At 46.1% G+C, this 20,525-nt stretch overlaps 1 protein-coding gene across 30 annotated transcripts in view; it reads right to left on the bottom strand.

Annotated features, from left to right (window-relative positions):
* Nucleotides 1-20,525, bottom strand: part of LOC129051300 (tensin-3-like) — a 151,528-nt gene that overhangs the window by 42,865 nt on the left and 88,138 nt on the right. For 26 of the 30 annotated variants that reach the window (XR_010138178.1, XR_010138167.1, XR_010138168.1 and 23 more), the window contains 5 exons: nt 17,075-17,127; nt 14,566-14,737; nt 12,360-12,410; nt 10,381-10,503; nt 3,429-3,493 (listed from right to left, as the gene is read on the bottom strand). Coding sequence is in view for 18 of the 30 variants with exons in the window: in XM_063718509.1 (XP_063574579.1) it covers nt 3,429-3,493; nt 10,381-10,503; nt 12,360-12,410; nt 14,566-14,737; nt 17,075-17,127 (464 nt within the window). In the remaining 12 variants the exon portion in view is untranslated. The remainder of the gene's footprint in view (nt 1-3,428; nt 3,494-10,380; nt 10,504-12,359; nt 12,411-14,565; nt 14,738-17,074; nt 17,128-20,525) is intronic. The other 4 variants (XM_063718510.1, XM_063718519.1, XM_063718518.1 and 1 more) reach the window with 2 other exon arrangements.

Here is a 20,525-nt window from a genome sequence, read left to right as displayed (position 1 = left end):
TGGGATTTCTTGATATGACTTCAGCACAAATCCTGGAATATGAGTGCAGTGTCTTAACAATTCCAACTCATTTGGGCCAAATGCTTCCTTAAAACCCTGATAGGCCGGGTGTGGTGGGTCACATCTGTAATCCCAGCACTTTGGGAGGCCAAGGCAGGCAGATCACCTGAGGTCAGGAGTTCAAGACCAGCCTGGTCAACAGGGTGAAATCCTGGCTCTACCGAAAATAAAAATTACTGGGGCATGATGGTGGGTGCCTATAATCCCAGCTACTTGGGAGGCTGAGGTGGGAGAATCACTTGAACCCGGGAGGCGGAGGTTGTAGTGAGCAGAGATCACACCATTGCACTCCAGCCTGGGTGACAGAGTGAGATTCCATCTCAAAACAACAACAACAACAACAACACCTGATAAAGTGGGCCCCTTACTTAGAAAAACGTGTCTGTGCCCCTCTAGAAAAATGATGTACATAAGCACTGTGGACTTCATAAAAATACCGGTAGAGAGACAGGCAGGAGGAGAAAGAAACATACTCAAAAGTAAGTTGAGTGTGATTTGACTTTCACAGAATGCTATAAAATGGACAACTTGCTACGTGCATTTACTAGGCAAGGGGCTGTGCTGGTGGCGCAGTTACAAACAGAAGGGCCCACTTTAGCACCGAGTCCATCACATACTGAGCAGGAGAATGCAGCTCCATAGCCTCCCAGTGACTTTTAAGCATTCCTTTTTCTGAAATTTACTTGTTTTATGAAATGCTGAGAATACATTTTGACCAACGTTTATTTTCCATAGTAATATTAGTAGTAGTAATAATATTAGTACTGGTTTTGTCTTTATAACTCTTATTTTTATGGTGTTGATACAAGAATGTTCTTCTTCTCTGGTGACTTGAAGTTTCTGTTTCCTTCTGTTTGCAGTTTGTGATAAAGATCTCAAACATGTGCTTGTGCTATCTGGGATTACTCTACTTCTGAAATATAATCTAAGAGGGAACATTGTAGAAATGATCAAAGATGTATGTATAAGAATGTGTTCATCATGGCAAGCTTTGCAGTAGAAAACAACTGGAAGCAACCTTAATTACCAAAAAAAAAAAAAAAAAAAAAAAAAAAAAAAAAAACACTTGGGAGGCCAAGGTGGGCAAATCGCAAGGTCAGGAGTTCAAGACCAGCCTGGCCAACATGGTGAAACTACGTCTCTACTAAAAATACAAAAAATTAGCTGGGCATAGTGGCGGGTGCCAGTAATCCCAGCTACTTGAGAGGCTGAGGCAGGAGAATCACTTGAACCTGGGAGGTGGAGGTTACAGCGAGCCAAGATCACGCCATTGCACTCCAGCCCCGGTGACAGAGTGAGACTTCGTCTTAAACACACACACACACACACACACACACACACACAAAACTGACAAAACTGGAAGCAACTTGGATAGGCAAAATCAACAAATGCTTAAATACATAACATATCCGTTGAATAAAGTGCTATGCTGCCACTGAAATGATGTCGGGAAACGATGCGTATAAAATGATATTAATGTAGAAAAGCAAGTCACAAAGAGCATGTGGTATCAGCCCATTTAATTGAAAGGCACTTAATACTATTACTCCTACTAATCACAGCAGCGTTAATGGTAGCCAATACCTGAGTACTGATGCTGTTCTAAGTGCTTTTTGTGTAACATATGTTGAACTGTCACAACATTCCGGGAAGTAGGACTACCATCATTTTCCAGGTAAGGATGCTGAGGCTTAGAGAGATTCATGTAAATTGCCTGACACATGCAGATGAAATACATATTGACTACTGAGAGAAAACAGAATTTGTAGCAAGAGGTCAAAGGGGTGTTTTTAGCCCTAAGACATCTACCCTTCCCAAAAAATCCAGGACTACCCACAGTGCATGGAACTTCGGTTCAGGCAGTACTACTTTGCTGGGGATAGAAATGCTCAGTTGCAGCTGGGCGTGATGGCTCACACCTGTAATCCCAGCACTTTGGCAGGCCGAGGCGAATAATCACCTGAGGTCAGGAGTTCAAGACCAGCCTGGCCAACATGGTGAAACTCTGACTCTACTAAAAATACAAAAAATTAGCTGGGCATGGTGGCACACACCTATAATCCCAGCTACTCAGGAGGCTGAGGCAGGAGAATCACTTGAACCCGGGAAGCAGAGGTTGCAGTGAGCCAAGATTGCACCACTGCACTCCAACCTGGGCAACGGAGCAAGAGTCTGTCAAAAAAAAAAAAAAAAAAAAAAAACAGAAGTGCTCAGGTGCTCTCTGTCCAGAACCAGCCAGGCTATGTTTAGTTACCAACCAAATGTCTTTGGCATCATTGAGGGATGGATGTGCCCAGGAATCTCGATTTTCCTGGCACACACACACACCGATGATTATTCTCACCAAGAGGGTATCTGATTTTCACTTGGGGGTTGGTTTCCTCCCTGGCAGACACCAACTCCCCAGTTGGTTTCCAGAGAAAACATTCAGAAAGTCAAATTTCACTCCTTGGTGCTAGAAAGGAAAAGGTTTATCGGCTGATATGAATAGGCTTCTATTTCCTCAGAATGGAAAGCTCAGGCTTTACAAAGAGGCCATTGAGAAGACAGGGCAGATGCAAATGCAGACCCCATAAATAATGATATTTTCTGCATTGCATTTCAGCGAGAGTGAAGATCTGCACTCTGGGAAGGGTCCAGGTGTACACCACAGCTGCCCAAGGCCAGGAGGATGGGCATAGGGCTGAGGTCCTTGTGGCCCTGCCGTGTTTGTGTCATGTCTGGCTAAGGGGACCCAAGTGGCACCTCCAAAGTCTCCATGATTACAGTTCCATCTTATGGAAACCAGCCCAGACCTGGCTCTCCACTCCTAGGCTGTGGGATCGTGAGCAAGCTGCCTGGCTCCTCTGAGCCTCACCTCCCTCATCCATGCAATGGGAATGATACTAACTGCCTCATGGGTTAGTTAGGAGAATTCAGGGAGAAAAGGAAAATATTCAGTATACTTCCCAGAGGCCCAGTGCCTGCAAAAGAGGTGGCTGTCACCATCATTATATACAAGGTATGAGCTGATTTAGTGAGACCACTCTGTTCTTTTCATAATCGTGACTTTTATCTCTGTTATTTTTTATTAGAGAATTCTCTATTAAAGAACAAGGGACAGTGGGGCCACTTTTTTTTTAATGCCTCCATGGAAGTACTTAGAATCAATCATACATAGTCACCCAACCTGGAAAATGCCACTTTCACAAGTGTAAACGCTTAACTGGAAACTGGGTTTCCAGGCACTGACCACCCCAGCACTGGGGGATGGGAAACACAGGTCAGCCAAGCCCTTGGTATCCAGAACAGCTCCTGCGCAGACAGCCTTCAGCCCCATGCAGGCTCAGCTTTTAGCACCTGAAGACAGCGAGCTGACATCATCCTACCTGGCTGAGATGTTGGTGAAATGCATGTAGGATGATATGACCACTCCTATGCATCCTTTCCCGCCCTGCAGGAGACAAAAGATCAGCTGATTTTCTCTGAAATCCCACAGCAGAGATGTAATTAGAACAGGAAAAGACTCACTAGTGGACAAAATAATAGAGAGCCTGCTTTGGAGGTAAGGCCAGCATTACCCACAGCCTTCCTGTCTGGGAAAGTCAGTACCCAGTGCAACTGGAGTCTCTGCAACAGGGAACCGAACCTGCACGCTGGGTGCAAACAGTAAGAGCGGGTGCTAACTGGAGCAGCCGTAGAAGCCCAGGAGGGCAGACCAACACAGCAGCTGCCTGTCATTTTACCCAATTAGGCTGGAAGAAACTGTGCCAGGAGCTGCAGCAATTAGCATGACTTAATTATCCAGGTCAGACAGAAGTGAACGCCTGCCTGCTAACGGGCTGACAACGATCAGGGCTGCAAACACAGCTCAGCATGATGGGACACAGATTCCAGCTCACTGGCAGCACTGCCAGCACCTGAGCTCCACGTACACCCCCATAGCCCGCCCTCACTACACATAGAGGAACCATTGTCCCAGGCAGAAGTTCTGGAAAAGGACCCACTCAAACCATAACCACAGACACCAACAGCCCAGCCCACAGACCAGCAACACCAGCAGGAGAAGCAGAAAGTATTGGACAGGCCACCCTCACCCAGGGCCACAGAGTGCCACCTTCTAGACCATACTCTTACAACCTACAACAGCAGATTGCAAACCACAGCCCAGGAGCTACTTCTGCCCATTACCTACTTTCCCACAACTTGTGAGCTAAGAGTAGTTTTACATTTTCTAACTATTAAGAAAAAATTTTGAAAAGAGAAGATTCCATGCCATGTGAAAATGTGTTGAAGTTCAGATTTCAGTTGTCCATATACAAAGTTTGACTAGAACATGGCCATTCCCATCTGTTCACCTACATCCAGGGCTGCTTTCACTCTCACTGCAGGGGTAGGTTTGAGTATTTGCAGCAAGACCACGGGGACTGAAAAGTGTAAAATACAATCTGGCTCTTTTTTTTTTTTTTTTTTTTGGAGACGGAGTCTCACGCTTTGTCGCCTAGGCTGGAGTGCAGTGGCACAATCTCGGCTCACTGTAAGCTCCGCCTCCCAGGTTCACGCCATTCTCCTGCCTCAGCTTCCCAGGTAGCTGAGACTACAGGCGCCCACCACCACGCCCGGCTAATTTTTTGTGTTTTTAGTAGAGACGGGGTTTCACCATGTTAGCCAGGATGGTCTCGATCTCCTGACCTCGTGATCCACCCGCCTCAGCCTCCCAAAGTGCTGGGATTACAGGCGTGAGCCACCGCGCCCGGCCTAATCTGGCTGTTTTTAAAAATATTTGCCAACCCCTTATCTGGAATCATATAAAGCCAAAAAGGCAGGGCCTCTAATATGTAGCTCCCTAACTTCTTGAGAAGAAACTACTGATCAAATTCAAGTCACAATTCTGATAAGCCCAGTCACACATGAATGTCACCCAGGAGCATCCTCTCTGTCAGTGAAAGTCAAGAGCATGCCTTATAGGTACTCAATGCGGGCACTTGATACACTCTTTGCAGCTGAATCCTGGCACGTGCAAATTATTAACAGTTTGGCTACTAGTATGCCTCTTGCATAAAACTGTATTTGACAGCAATTCACCTACAAAGAAACAACACTTCAGCCAAAACAGGCACACATGGTGGTAACATTCACCCCATTACCAATCGCTTTTGTGGCACTATTTATGGATATATAAAGCAAGTATTATTTTTTTCTTTTTTTTTTTTTTTGAGACAGAGTTTCGCTTTTGTTGCCCAGGCTGGAGTGCAATGGAACAATCTCGACTCACGGCAACCTCCGCCTCCCAAGTTCAAGTGATTATCCTGCCTCGGCCTCCCAAGTAGCTGGAATTACAGGCATGCATCACCATGCCCGGCTAATTTTTTGTATTTTTAATAGAGACAGGGTTGCTCCATGTTGATCAGGCTGATCTCAAACTCCCGATGTCAGATGATCCCCCCGCCTCGGCCTCCCAAAGTGCTGGGATTACAGGCATGAGCCACTGCGCCCGGCCTATAAAGCAAATATTAAAAGATCTGAAGGGACAGATAGAAATACCACAACCATAGGGGACTTCAGTACCGCATTTTCAACAATGGACAGATCACCTAAACCAATAAGAAAACAGGGTACTCAACCTGCACTTTAGACCAAACAGACCTTACAGACATATACAGAACACTGCATCAGAATATGCATTCTTCTGAAGTGCACACAGAAGGTTCTCCAGGATAGATGGCACGTTAGGCCACAAAACAAACCTTAACGAATTTAAGGAGACTGAAATCATATCCAGTATCTTTTCTTTTTTTCTTTTTTTTTTTTTTAATGGAGTCTCCCTCTGTCGTCCAGCCTAGAGTGCAGTGGCATGATCTCAGCTCACTACAACCTCCACCGCCTGGGTTCAAGCGATTCTCGTGCCTCAGCCTCCCGAGTATCCGGGAATACAGGTGCATGCCACCACGCCCAGCTAATTTTTTTGCATTTTTAGTAGAGACGGGGTTTTACCATGTTGGCCAGGCTGGTCTCGAACTCCTGACCTCAGGTGATCTACCCGCCTTGGCCTCCCAAAGTGCTGGGATTACAGGCATGAGCCACCGCGCCTGGCCTCAAGTATCATTTCTGACCACAGTGGTATGAAACCAGAAATCAATAACAGGAGGAATCTTGGAAAATTCACAAGTTTATGGAAATTAAACAACATACTCCTAAATAACTACTGGGTCAAAGAAAAAAGTCAGAAGAGAGGTTTAGAAATATCTTGGGAGAAACAAAAATTGAGACACAACACACCAAAACTTATGGGATGCAGCAAAAGCAGTTGTAAGAGGAAAGTTTATGGCAATAAATGCCTGTGTTAAAAGAAAAAACTCTCAAATAAAAAAACCTAATGTTAGGCCGGGAGCGGTGGCTCACGCCTGTAATCCCAGCACTTTGGGAGGCCGACGTGGGTGGATCATGAGGTCAGGAGATCAAGATCATCCTGGCCAACATGGTGAAACCCCGTCTCTATTAAAAATACAAAAATTAGCTCATTGTGGTGGCACGTGCCTGTAATCCCAGCTACTAGGGAGGCTGAGGCAGGAGAATCACTTGAACCAGGGAGTTGGAGGTTGCAGTGAGCCGAGATCACGCCACTGCACTCCAGCCTGGTGACAGAGTGAGACTCTGTCTCAAAAAACAAAACAAAACAAAAAACCTAATGTTGCACCTGAAGGAAGAAAGAACAAACTAAACCCCAAATTAGCAAAGGAAGGAAAAAACAAAGGTTGGAGCAGAAACAAATAAAGGAGAGACTAGAAAAACAATAGAAAAGATCAACAAAACTAAGGGTTGGGTTTCCTGAAGACTAACAAAATTGACAAATCTTTACCTAGACTAACATAAAAAGAGAAAACTCAAAATCAGAAATGAAAGAGCAGTCATCATAACTGATGCCATTTAGACACAAAGAAACACAAAAAACTATGAACAATTACATAGCAATAAATTGGATAACCTGGAACAAACTCATAAATTCCTAGACACATACCACCTACTAAGACTGAATCATGAAGAAACAGAGAATCTGAACAAAACAATAACAAGTAAGGAGATTGAATCAGTAATATAAACTCTCCGACAAAGAAAAGCCCAGGACCTGATCACTTAACTGATGAATTCCATCATCGTAAAAAAGAGAAAACTTTGCTATGGTTTAAATATTAGCCCCTTCCAAAACTCATGTTGAAATTTAATCTCCAATGTGGCAGTATTGAGTGGTGAGGCCTTTAAGAGATGACTGGGTCATGGGGAACCTTGCCTTCATGAATGGGTTAATACATCTGCGGATTAATTAACTAATGGGTTAACGAGTTATCACAGGAGCGGAACTGGTGGCTTTCTAAGAAGAGGAAGAGAGACCTGAGCTAGCACCCTCAGCCCCCTCGCCATGTGATGCCCCGTGCAGCCTCAGGACCTCTGCAGAGTCCCCAAGAGCAAGAAGGCGCTCACCAGACGCAGCCCCTTGAGCTTGGACATCTCAGCTCCTATAAATTTTAATATAAGAAATAAATTCCTTTTCTTTACAAATTACCCAGTTTCACATATTCTGTTATAAGTAACAGAAAACAGACTACTGCAAACTCTGCCAGAAAGCTGAAGAAATGCAAACACTTTCAAACTCATTTTACAAGGCCAGCAGTACCCTGATATGAGGTCTTTCTTAATGCAATAGTAAGTTTTTAAGGTTTTGCAGGCTGCAAAGTTTTGTTTCAACCATTCAAACCTACCCCTGCATTGTGGGTGGAAGCAGCCATGGATGTACGTGAACAGATGGAGGTGGCCATGTTCCACTCAAACTACGTATGGAACTGAAGTAGGACATCTTCATATAATGTTCATGTAAATAAAGCTCTTAGCTCACAGGATGTAGAAAACACAAGAGGGCACGATAGGCTCATGGACTGTTACGTTTTAGTGCAAGCTGCATTCTTTTGGACTTGGAACTGTTCTTAACAAAAATCACAGAATCACTAATTGCACAATTTTCCATGGGTATTCTTCACCATGGACTCAGAAACAAAAGGCATGGTGTGGATGAAATCTCCCAAAAGAACTGCAGGCCATTTCTGGTCAGTCAATAACCAGGATGTGGAGGGGTGAGGAGGAGACTGCACACACCCACACAAACACAAGCCTCTGCATCACCCAGCAGAATGGGAAGCATAGCAGGACTGACCCTCACTCTGTTCCCGCCCAGGCTGAGACACGCCCAGCTATGCTAGAAATTCCTGGCATGTGTGGAAGGATACGCGCATTCTGCAAAGCAGGCGGATTTCGCCAAATGTCAGCGATTTCACCCCTGCAGTGATGATGATGAACTTCTGTTAACATCGACATCAGCAATTTCAAATTAAAAGAGGGCTTATCTCTCAGGGCACAATTTCTAAGCTTTTCAAAAATGGTTTACATGGCACCAGAAGAGGGCAAGCGATTAGCAAATCACTTCTGAGAAGTTTCAACATGTTCCCATGAATTCCACTAACAAGAGCTGTCCAGAAAGCCTAAAGTTGCTTAGCAAAATGATGAATTTTAGAAAGCTCTAGGTGGTCCCCACTAGGACCCATATGTTTTAAATAATCTCATCATTTCTTTCAATTTCATCTAAAAAATTGAAGTGAACAACAACTAAAATGGAATAAATGGCCAAGGATGGCACTTTTCAAGTCCAGCAACTCCAAGAGTCTTCTGACAATGCAGCTGGCAGCAGGTCTGGGTGCGCCCTAGAACCTGCACTTTCCACAGGTGCTGCTGCTGGGCCCAGGCTCACAGCTCAGGAATGCTGCTTAGAACAGCTTGCTACGTGATCCTGGGCAATGATGATCCATCAATATCAGGCTCACTGTGTCAAGATCACCACACCAAGCCTGAAAAGCATAGGTTGTTTTAATTAACAAGAATTACATTGATTTAAAAGTCTGTCTGACTCTCTCTCTCTGTCTCTCTCTTTTTCTCTCTCTTAGTTTGCACCAAAACAAAATTTGGGTGGAGGATCCATAATTTAACATAATGCTTGAAAAGATCAGGTCATCATAGACAATTTGGTGGTCCTAATGGGTGTGCCTGTCCATTTGGGGGGAAAATATGATCAAGTTAGATGTGAGGAAAGAGACAATACCAGAGAGAAGCAAATAACATCTGTGTGTCCCTGATGGAAGTTTTCTGCACATCGAATGGTCATCAAATGCCTTACAGCTGTAAACAGCATCCACAGGCCAGCCTACCTAGTGCCTTTGCGGGAAAGATATACTGAGAGTCTAACATAACTCAAATGGAAGCTTCTTTCAAACTAAATTCCATAATACAATGGATTTCTGTGCAGTTTTTTAGTGTGAAAGAGTCCGGGAAAAAAAAAAAAACACTTCTATCTTGAACCGTCAACACTTCCTAGATACTTTGATGGTCCTAAGAATGCTTTGTCAAACACACAAAACAGGGAGCTGCCCATTAATGAACAGCGACCCCAGCCCACTGGCTACATCCTTTCCCAAAGGATTCCTCCCTGACTCAAGGTGTGACTGGGATAAGAGCTTTTCTCTAATAGTAATTTTCTGGCAGGAGGGTTAAGCTTCACACGCTTACCCCTCAGTGAGTTTGCTTTCAGTCCAACCCCTTTCAACACCAATCACATTTGAGGAGCAGTGCAAAGCAGCTGAGAAAACTGGGAATTAAGAGGAAAGATCCCAGGAGGTAGGAGGAGGAAGCATGGAAGGAACCCGATGCAGCCAGGAGGAGGAGTGCCCACCAGCTATGCACCCGGGCTGCCGGCATCCACCAAGCCTGCTGGGGCTGACACACAGACAGTCCCAGCCACTCTGTGAAGATGCACAGGCCACATCTGCACTGCAATGGCTCCACGTGGAAAGGACGACATGTTTACTGCAATGGCATCATGCCATCATCTAGTCCATCAACTGATTACCATAACTCAAGACGGCATGGAAAGTCTGACACAGTCCATCTGAAAAAGGCATAGCTGTTTTGAAAAGGAGGGCTTTCCATGAAAAATAAAATTTAATAAAAACGAAACGATTTGCTCTCATAACTGTGGTCAATTTGGGGTCAATAGTTTCAAATGTCCAGCTACACATTCAGGAACCACAATCCTATAAATTCTAAGGCCAAACTTGGGGAGGTGTGATAACTCTTTGTTTCCTTCTTTAAGAGCAAGTAGGAAAACCTAAAGACAAACCCATAAGGAGCGCATCCACCAGCTCAAAGCGGAAATGTGCTCATATGCAGCAGTTTTCTCCATCTCAACTCCAAAGGCTAAAGCCTAGCCAGACCCCCAAATGTGAGAGGGGGTGCGCTCACCCTGCAGTGAATGACGACCACATGCTGGGGGTTGCTGTTCAGCCAGGACTCCTGTGCCTTGCATATGGTACACATCTTATCCAGGGGCAGTGCGTGGTGCTCCGGCCAGCCCACATCCATGATCTGCAACAAGAGAGGGGAGCTCCCTCAGTTTCCATTTCCTGAAACCTTCTGAGGCCATCTCACAATGACTTCTTTCATCATCGATACATTTCATTTGGGAGTAAAGAACATGCTGGGTGACCCTTTCCTAAAACTCAGTGAGCACGAGGACCAACTTCCTTCACTGGGAAGAAAAAATAAAGCATTATACTGCCCACGTGATGCCTCTTCCTCTAGGGGCTCATCTGCTCTTCTGCAGCTGGGGTGACAATTCTAGAAAGGTCTTTGAGTTGCCGATGGTGCAGGTTGTGTGAAGAGGGCTGCAGTCCAGTGAGATCTCAAACAGCAGTCCTCCTAGGCCCAAGCTGCTGCCAAAATCTCCCCACTCGGGTTAAAATCCCAGTTTGGAGAGTGCAGCCAGCCATCTCCCACACTGTGCAGACAACACCTCAGAGACAATCTCCTGGAAAGGCAGGACTTAAGGAGGAAGAACCTTCAAAACCCTGATTAAGTTTGGTGCTTGGACAAAGAAAATCACCACCATGTGCTAAAGACACAGTGACTCGGTACAGAACTGCAGCTCTGAGCATCCTGAGGCACACAGAAGTCCACAGTGGCCTGTGGCCACACGGGGGTGTTGCTTTTCCTTTGATTTCCTTTTGTCAGTAGGGCGAGGACAAGGGGCTCTATCTTACGATGAAAGTCGTAGAAATAGTGTAAGATTGTTGGAAATTTCAGAAAACTGCCAGGAAGTAGGAAAAGTCACTACCGCTGCCACCACTCAAAGATAACCACTGCAATGTTTTCATGAATCCCTTAGTCTCTTTTCCATATACATTTAGCATAATTGAGATACCATTATACATAAATTCTATACTCTACTATTGATAACTAGTATTAAAATAGGCAACTTATCATGTTTCCGCTCTGTTACTCTAATGGCTGCAAAATATTTCAACATATAGAATATACATACATATATTACCACAACTTATGTTGACTGAGTCTTAAAATTATCCCAAGCTTTGCTATTGAAAATGGTCATGAAGAGTGAGGGGCAAGGGGAATGAGAGCATTAGGATAAATACCTAATGCGTGAGGAGCTTAAAACCTAGATGACAGGTTGATAGGTGCAGCAAATCACCATGACACATGTATATCTATATAACAAACCTGCACGTTCTGCACCTGTATCCCAGAACTTAAAGTAAAATTTGAAAAAATTTTAACAATTTTTTAAAAAATGAAAATTATCATGAAAGGAGTGGATTACTATGACCATAAAGAGATACTAGGAGAAGAGAGCCCCATGCTGATGGAAATGTTTTGTCTCTTGTTTGTGGTGGCTTAACAAATCTATACACATGATGCAGTTTAGATTTGTTCTATACATATATTTGTTATAGATTTGTTCCATGCATATATATATGCAGTATATATGAAAGATCCCAGGAGGCGGGAGGAGGAAGAATCACGTGTATAGATTTGTTCTATACATATATATGTAGTATTTATCATCTATACACACGATGCCGAGAAACACACATGTACGCAAAACCAGGGAAATGTGAGTGAGGTCCGTGGACTATACCAATGCCAACTTCCTGACCTAGATATTTTACTATTAGTGTTGTAAGAGTCTCCCACTGGAAAGACTGGGTGAGAACTACAGGAGATCTCTGTATTATTTTCACAACTTCCTATGAATCTCTATTTCAAACTGAAAAAAAAAGTAATTAAAACAATTGATATGAACAATTCCTAATACTCCTTATCAAGTCACATTCCACAAAGACTAGTAGCAAATTATTTTTGCACAAAATAAGCATTGTTTACATTTTTCAAAAATGCAGAATATAAAGGGATGAACTCCATACCTTTGGGTTAAGCTTTGTAAGGTCATATCTCTTTTCTGAAAGATTCAATACCTATAAAAGAGAGAAAAAATGCCTTGTGTAAAATAGATTTTAGTATTTTAAAAAATTAATACTTTAATTTTTATTTAATTTTAATTAATACTAATTTTTTAAAAAAAAATCTAAAATCTTCACACTCACAAATTGGGGGATAAAAAGCTTTTAGACAAATCCTTGACATCAGAGATGAAAGGAGAAAACACACTGAATTTTTACATGATGTTTCCCTTCCAGGTACTGAGGATCAGAAAAGATTGAAAAATATAGACGTGTGTGGTCACAGAATACAAAACAAATAAAATAAATAAGATAAGGATGGCATACAGAACCCTTACACATAAAGTCTATATTCTACTTCGTTAACTAGTATTAAACCAGGCAATTTACCGTGTTACTATTTTTTTTAATTCTCATGGCTACAAAATATCCCAACATACAGGATATATATATGTACACATATATACACACACACACACACATATAAAATATATAATATAAAATATATATACATATATATATAAAATAAATTCCATGGTCTTGCTCCTGACAACACAAACTGACCCAATAGAGAGGTGGCACATGGTGGGGAAGGCAGTCCCTCCTCTATGGCCTGGTGGCCCCAGGCCTGGAAAGGGCTGAGTTCATGCCCAGCCAAGAGCCACGGCCTAAGTTCACTGAAAAAATCACAGCCATTTGTGGAACCTTGCTAAATACTCCAGTAGTTCAAAATGAAAAAAATAATAACAATAATGTTCCAGCAACAAGGAGCCTTAAAAATTAACTAAACATCCCTCTCACTTCAGAGTCAGAGATGTGAGGAAAGTGAAGGGTGGGGGCTTGTCCTGGTCACCCAGCAAGCCCTGTTTATGACAAGGGGGGAGCGCTGCTTTGAGACCCACAGTTCATTTCTTAACCCTGCACAAGAAAAAGATCCCTGCCATAGCCATTTTGCAGGGAGAGCTCTGGCCCCGACAAGGCCCCACAGACAGGTGCTGGCCAGGGCTCCAGGCCCTCTGCATGGTCTCTTTGGGGAAGGTGGACTGGGGAAGAGGGGAAGGATGGCCAGAGAGGAGACTCGGGATGTGCTGACCAGCCTGGGAGTGGCTTCCAAAGGAAGGAGCCATGGTCCTGCAGAGCACACTGCCTCAGTGATGAAGGAGGAAGCCCTGGGGAGGAGAGGGCCCCTGGTGAGAGGCACCACCATCAGATGGGGCTTGGCCACCACTTCCTGTCCACTGCCAGGTCACAGACAAGATGGGCTTCAAGACGAGAAAGAGGCAGGAGCCTGAGTGAATCAAGGATTGGGGAGGGGTCAGGACACAGGAAGCACCCGGGCCAGGGCTGCTCTGGCATCAGACAGAGGCCACATCCTACTCTGCCACTTGGGTCCACCTCTCCCAGCCACTGGTGCCCCAGTCATTGGAGCAGACCAACAAGGAAGACAATGACCACCTTGTAGGCTTGCGGGGCAGATTAGCTTTACCACAGATAAGGAGGCCTCCTTACTAGAGATAAGAAGGCAGGTAGAGAGAGGGTGCCAGGGAGCTGTCATTCAATCCCATTAGTGACTGTTGACAGCAGAAGGAAGTCAGCCTCCACCTGGGCTACCAACCATGGGAACAGAAAACAAGGGGCCAATCAGAGGGTGAGAGATGGTGAGAAGCTGTTCTGTATTATTCCTCAGATGTGGCTCCACCATCAACTCGACACGTGTGTTTTGAAAATCAAGCTGTCTCCTTGTCTCCAGGGCAGCCCCTGGTTTCTTGGGTGCCCACCTAATTTGTCTTCCTAATTTCTGGCTCAGGAGGAGAGTCACAAGTTTGTCTTTTGATACCAGGGATGCAGCATGGGAGTGCAGGGGTGGCTGGCCGGGTACATGTCCCAAGGCACTGGGGAGCCAGCCTCACTGATGAGTGCAGGATGAGGCAACAGCCATCCCTGCAGTCAGCAGTTGTGTGTCCCTGAAAGCTACCTACAGAGACACATAAGGCTCCTCCCCAGGCGTGGCAGCAGAGAGACAGAGGACGAGGGCGACATGGACAGCTGTGTGAGTCCAGGCCCTTGAGCTTCTCCCTCATGTGTAAACCAGTGTTCTGTGAGTGCCCATCCCTACACAGTGCCTGTTGCAGAGCCTGCCCAAAGGCTCCCGGAGCTGCCCACCTCTCACCAGGTAGTTGTCCCCATGCTTGGACTTGAGCATGCGCGTGACCTCCTGCAGGTTGTGCAGGTAGGATTCCTCGGAGCAGCCGGCGGGGAAGGACACGGCGATGATGCGCTCCGTGATGTAAGTGAGGTCCAGCCCATGGCCCTCCTCCATGGTGGGACTCAGGATGACGAGCCTGTGAGAGAGCAGTGGGCAGATCAGAAGCAGGGTAAGGAGACAACAGACATCCCCTAGGAAAAAGGTGAAGACGACGGACACTCATCCCCTGGGTGTTCACACCAGCACCTGGGCGGCCAGCTACGGGAATTTACAGTGTGCACAGCCTCTGCGCTGTGTTCCCATAACGGCGGGCAGTGTGGGGAGGGGCATAAGATTGAATTTTCCTAGCAGGGCATGACAGGGTACCGCAAGCTGCAGCCAGGGAACGCACAAAGAGAAAGCAACTCAGAGCAGTGACACATGGGCTCAGATGCAAAAGCACGAAGGCGGGAAGGACTTTTTGTGGTTTCACTGGGAGCAGGAACAGGGTTCCAGGTGGGACTCCTGGAGTGGGAGCCTCAACCCTGCTCCGAGGTATCAAGGTCGGCACGAAGGGGCACCGGGAGGGGGCCGGGAGGAAGCGGAGATGGTGTGAGCAGAAGCCAAACATCAGCAAGCAGCTCCTCGTGTCCGTATGTGGCATCCTGGGGCAGGTGCGGCCAAGGATGAGGCTGGTGAGGTGGCCAGCTATGGTCGTGGAGGACCCTGCAGGCCCAAGAAGGAGGCAGGACCTCACGTGGAGAGAGGACCAGCTGGGGCATAATCAAAGCGGCCTTTCATCTACTGAGCAGCAACTCAGCAGACTCCTATCAGAAGGCTAAGAGCTCCATGGGGCCCCGCTGGGACGCCACCCAGCTAACCACAGGCCAGGTGGATGCAGAGTAGAATGTGGGGCTGGCCACCCAGCCAGGGGCCCAGGTGGCCAGGGCAGGTCCCCAAGTGTGAGATGAAGACTGTGGAGGAGGGAAGAGGGAAGAGGGTAGAAATGGTCATGTCATGGCCAGCAGCCTGAGGACGTGGGCAGGACTGGCAGTGTGGGAGCCAGGCACCCAATGTGACTGGAGACAAGGGCCTCCCACAGACCACAGATTCTCCACCAGCCCTGTGGTTCCCAGGGAGGCCTGAGCCCCTCCCAGGAGGGCTCCTAACATTAGGGCTGAGGGTGGTATCCAGGAGGAGGTGGAAAAGGTTCCAGGGAGAGGGGATGGGGTCAAACCCAATCGGTGCCCCCATGAGGTAAAGCCAGAGGCATGGGTCCACAGGACGTGTCCTTAAGTCCCTCCAAAGTGCTGCCACCAGCTTTGGGGTTTTCATTTTTACTACTCCTATGTGTTCCTCTCTTTCTTTTAATTTTAGAAAAATTCAAAACCATATAAAATGGTTTTACAAACCTCCATGTACCCACATCACCTACCTTCAAAATTACCGACACACAGCTAACCTTTGTCCATCAGTACCCCCAGCAATCTCCTCCACCACTTTGATTGCTTTAAAGCAATCCCAGATACTATGTAATTTCATTTATAAATCTTGCAGTATTGATTTCTAAAAGATAAGGGCACTTTTTGATTAAAATGTCTACAATGCCATTATCACACCTTGAAAAGAAATAATAACATCAATCATCCAATACCATACATTTATTTTTATTTTTATTTATTTTTATTTTTTCGAGACAGAGTCTCACTCTGTCGCCAGGCTGGAATGCAGTGGCACAATCTCGGCTTGCTGCAATCTCTGCCTCCCGGGTTAAAGGGATTCTCCTGCCTCAGCCTCCCGAATAGCTGGGATTACAGGCATGCACTACCACACCCAGCTAATTTTGTATTTTTAGTAGAGATGGGTTTTCACTATGTTGGCCAGGATGGTCTCGATCTCTTGACCTTATGGTCTCCTCACCTCAGCCTCCCAAAGTGCTGGGATTACAAGCGTGAGCTACTGCGCCCGGCCCATACATTTATTTTTTAAGGTTGATTTGTTCAAATCAGCATCCAAACAATTCCCAAGGATTTTGTTTTCTCTACCTTATTTATCAGACATGGATTTAATTCCAAGTCAAATTGAACACTGTTAGAACAGAAATGAAGCGCTTCCTACGGTCATGAGGATCCACAGTGAGTGCCTCTCCAGAAAATGCTGGCTCAGGGCCCCCATCATCTGCTCTAAAGGGGCTCTTGCCAGCACACCCTGGAGTCTCCCCGAAAAGTGACACTTGCACAATCAGGCCTCAGCAGTGCAATTATTTATTCAAAGACAATCACAGGTGTTTCTACCAGCTGGGCTTCTGACCCTGACACAGCATTTAGAAACGGATAGAAAACGTGGCCTGTATCACCTTTGATTGGCAATGTTTACAACCAAAACAGAAATTATGATTTCTACAGAATAAAATGATGCCATGCCCAAGTTTCCTCTGTGGAGAGCTGACCTACAGCCAGAGACACAGGAATGCATGACCCACACAGACACTCACCACAGAGGTTTATCATAGCAGAGAGAACTGGACAGTGTGGAACTCCCTGGAGCCTGCAAATAACAAAACAAGGGTCATTTTGAAGTTTCCTTTCCTGCCAGTCTACATGACACAGACACCACTGAGAGGGAACAATGACAGCTGTCCCATAGTTTAATTGTAAACTGCAAGTCAATCATAACTGCTAGCTCACCTTATCACCTCAGAAGGGTCTACACCATGCTGTGTGCTTCAGCTCACCAGAGGATGCAATGCCACTAACCAGCATCAGGACGGGCTTCCACAGGAGCCAGTGAGGCCACCCTCCAGTCAGGGCAAGGTAGGCATCACTTGGCCTGCAAACAGTGCCCTGCCCTCCAACATGGGAGGTGCCAGATGACACCAGCACTATGACTATCATGGCTGCTATTATTTACTTGAAAGAACCAATTAATGAGTGACTTTCAGGAATTGTCAATCATACCTACTCTTTTTTAAAGAGCCTATTCAACAGAGAGAAAAGACTCGGGTTATAATTACTTTACAGTTATATAACCCTTCCTTGTGCATAAGGGTTGTTATATACTATGGTGACAGAGATCTACTATTTCAGGAAAAATGCCCAGCAACTGTATGAGTAAGAAGGCTCTCCAATATTTCAGAAGTGAGGAAATTCGGGCTCAAAGAGGGAAGCGATCTTGTCAGATGGCAGTGGTGAATGGGGAAACCCAGACACCCCCTACAGGGCTCCCTCGAAGTCTCTTTCTGGCCCAAGCCAGGTAATGCTGCACACATGAGCCCAGAGACCCCCGAGTTGGGGGGACACAGTGCCTCCAGCACTCCTCCTGCTCCCCGATCAAAGCAGGCCCACAGACACCACCATCAGAGGTATCAACACCCCCGATCACACCTGGGATCCCACTCAGGCAGGTGCAGCTCACCTGGACTCCTTTGGCAAGAAATGAACAGAAAACAAATTCTATGTATATTTCGGAGACCAACAATACAGATGTTTTCCTGAAATCATAGCAATGCAAAGCCTAGTACCAATTCCAAAACAGCAGAGATCATCGTCTCAGCCTCCCAAGACAGGGGCAGGATCTAGGGGTGTGCTCTTGAGTTCTACACCAAGGTGCTGGTGAGCTCAGCCCTGGGTCCACCTCCTCATTGCTTTCCCTGGGCAAGCCCCTTGGTCACTCCACTTCTTTGTCTCCTGCCTTTTGAAGTGAGAATAGTAACAGACAGGGCCAGTCTCATGGAGCTGTCCAGGGATTCACTGAGGTAATTCTGTCAATGGCTTGGAACCCAGCCTGGCACTGCATGGCCACTGCCCGTGCTGGGCAGACCTGGTCAAGCGAAGTCCCGTGGTCTCCAGACCCCGCCCACCCCGACTTCTGAGGTGCACCCCCTGCTCATCCCCTGTGCCCACAAAGCTGCAGGAGGCTCTAAACATGTTCCTCTGATCTTCTCAAAGCCCTAACCCAAAGCCTTTCACAGCTCAGACTAGACAGCTACAAAACAGGAGACTACTGTTTTGCCTAGTAGAGCAGCAAAAATAAAAATCTTGAAAACATTTTTTAAAGTTTTGGTGAAATATAAACAGACGCAAGATTTCAGAGGACAACTCGTCAGTGTGTATAAAAAGTATTTAGAATACGGCCAGGCACAGTGGCTCACACCTGTAATCCCAGCACTTTGAGAGGCCGAGGTGGGCAGATCACTTGAAGCCAGGAGTTCAAGACCACCCTGGCCAACATGGTGAAACCACGTCTCTACTAAAAATACAAAAATTAGCCTGTGTGGTGGAGCACACCTGTAATCCCAGCTACTCAGGAGGCTGAGGCACAAGAATCACTTGAACCTGGGAGGAGGAGGTTGCAGTGAGCCGAGATCGTGCCACCGCACTCTAGCCTGGGCAACAGAGCAAGACTCTGTCCCAAACAAATAAACAAAAAAAAAAAGTATTTAGAATGCAATCCCAGAAGCAAACTGAATGCACTAAAATGAAGTCTCCGAAAAGTAAGGAAATGATACATCAAAAACCCGTTTAGGTTAATTCATACAACCTGTACATGTAAGACTCAAATTCAAGCAGCTCAGATGCAATCCTAATAGAACCAATCCCATCAAGGGGAAATTCAGCTTAACCAGGGTCCCATTTACTTCAAAAAAGTGTTCAATAAGCCAACATCTCAGAGGAGAACAGCAAGGAGTTTGACCGACCATGGTCCTGGGTCTTATATGAACCCACCAGGATCTGACTATATGTGTCCCACATCTTGACCAGACCACACATCCAAAATACAGTGACTCCCATTGCAATGCCATGCTGGAGTACCCTGGCCCAGTTCCTACAAGTGGGCTGTCGCTTCAGACCCTATGTCACGCTTATCATTTGACCGTGCAAGCCTGGCATGCAACTTAACATATAAACAGCATTATATAACTCACTGGGCAAAGCTATTCAACTCCCACATGGCACATCATTCCAAGATGACAACCACACAAATACGTGACTGCTCACTGCCGGCACCAACGTGATGGGGTAGGAGTGTCACTGTCCCTCAGGCAGGGCCCTGACGGCAGGAGGGAAGGAGGGAAGGGTCCCAGAAGGCATGAGGACTCTGCTGTCCCTGACGGGACCCAGGGCCCATTTCCTCAGCTGCAGAGTGAGAAGGGCAGGTCAGACAGACCCACGGAATCTTCTCAACCCAATAATCTCTGAATCCAATTCAGCATTATACGCCTTGATACAGTAACTCCAATGTTCAAACCCGGAAACCATACAAATTGCAACCACTGCCAAAAAAAGAAACAAAAAAAACCTTTTAAATCAATAGTTACATAATTTCTAAGGTCAAGGCCAATGGAGGAAACTGTAATCTGTGCTATCACCACAGGGAGGCCCCAGCACCTGAGCTGGTGAAAAGTCAGAAAAAGTGTTGAATTGCACAAAGTTGCTTCCATGAAGCGTTCAGAAATGCAGGGTTCCTGTGAAGTGTCCCAGCATTGCCCAGAGACACTCCTTCCTTAACCTCTGTATTGGGAAGAGGGGCAGGAAGGAGGAACTCAGCCCGTCCCCCAACATGCCCAATTTTCTATGTAAGTCTACATCCACCTAAAATCGAGGCGAGACCCAGCACATCTCAGGGCCACCCTCCAAGAACACAGAGAGTTCAACACCCACTCGAATCCCCAGCCCCAGACCCGCATCTGTCCACCTCATGCCTCCAGATGTGCAAACCCAGGCCTGGCCACCTCCAAGGCATGTGGTGCTCAGCAGCTTCCATAGCACAACCCTGAAGAGCATTGCACAGAGCCCAGCAGAAACCCCAGTAAGCAGACATCACCATCCCTATGTTACATGTTACAGGATGGTAACATACGGATGGTGATGAGGAAACGAGGATTTGGTGGGCGGGCGTGTTGGAATCCCACAGTTAAGCTGCAGTAGCACCTTCTGACGCCGAAA

Source organism: Pongo abelii, chromosome 19, assembly GCF_028885655.2.
Source record: "Pongo abelii isolate AG06213 chromosome 19, NHGRI_mPonAbe1-v2.0_pri, whole genome shotgun sequence".
NCBI lineage: Eukaryota > Metazoa > Chordata > Mammalia > Primates > Hominidae > Pongo > Pongo abelii.
This window is presented reverse-complemented; position numbering and strand designations above follow the sequence as displayed.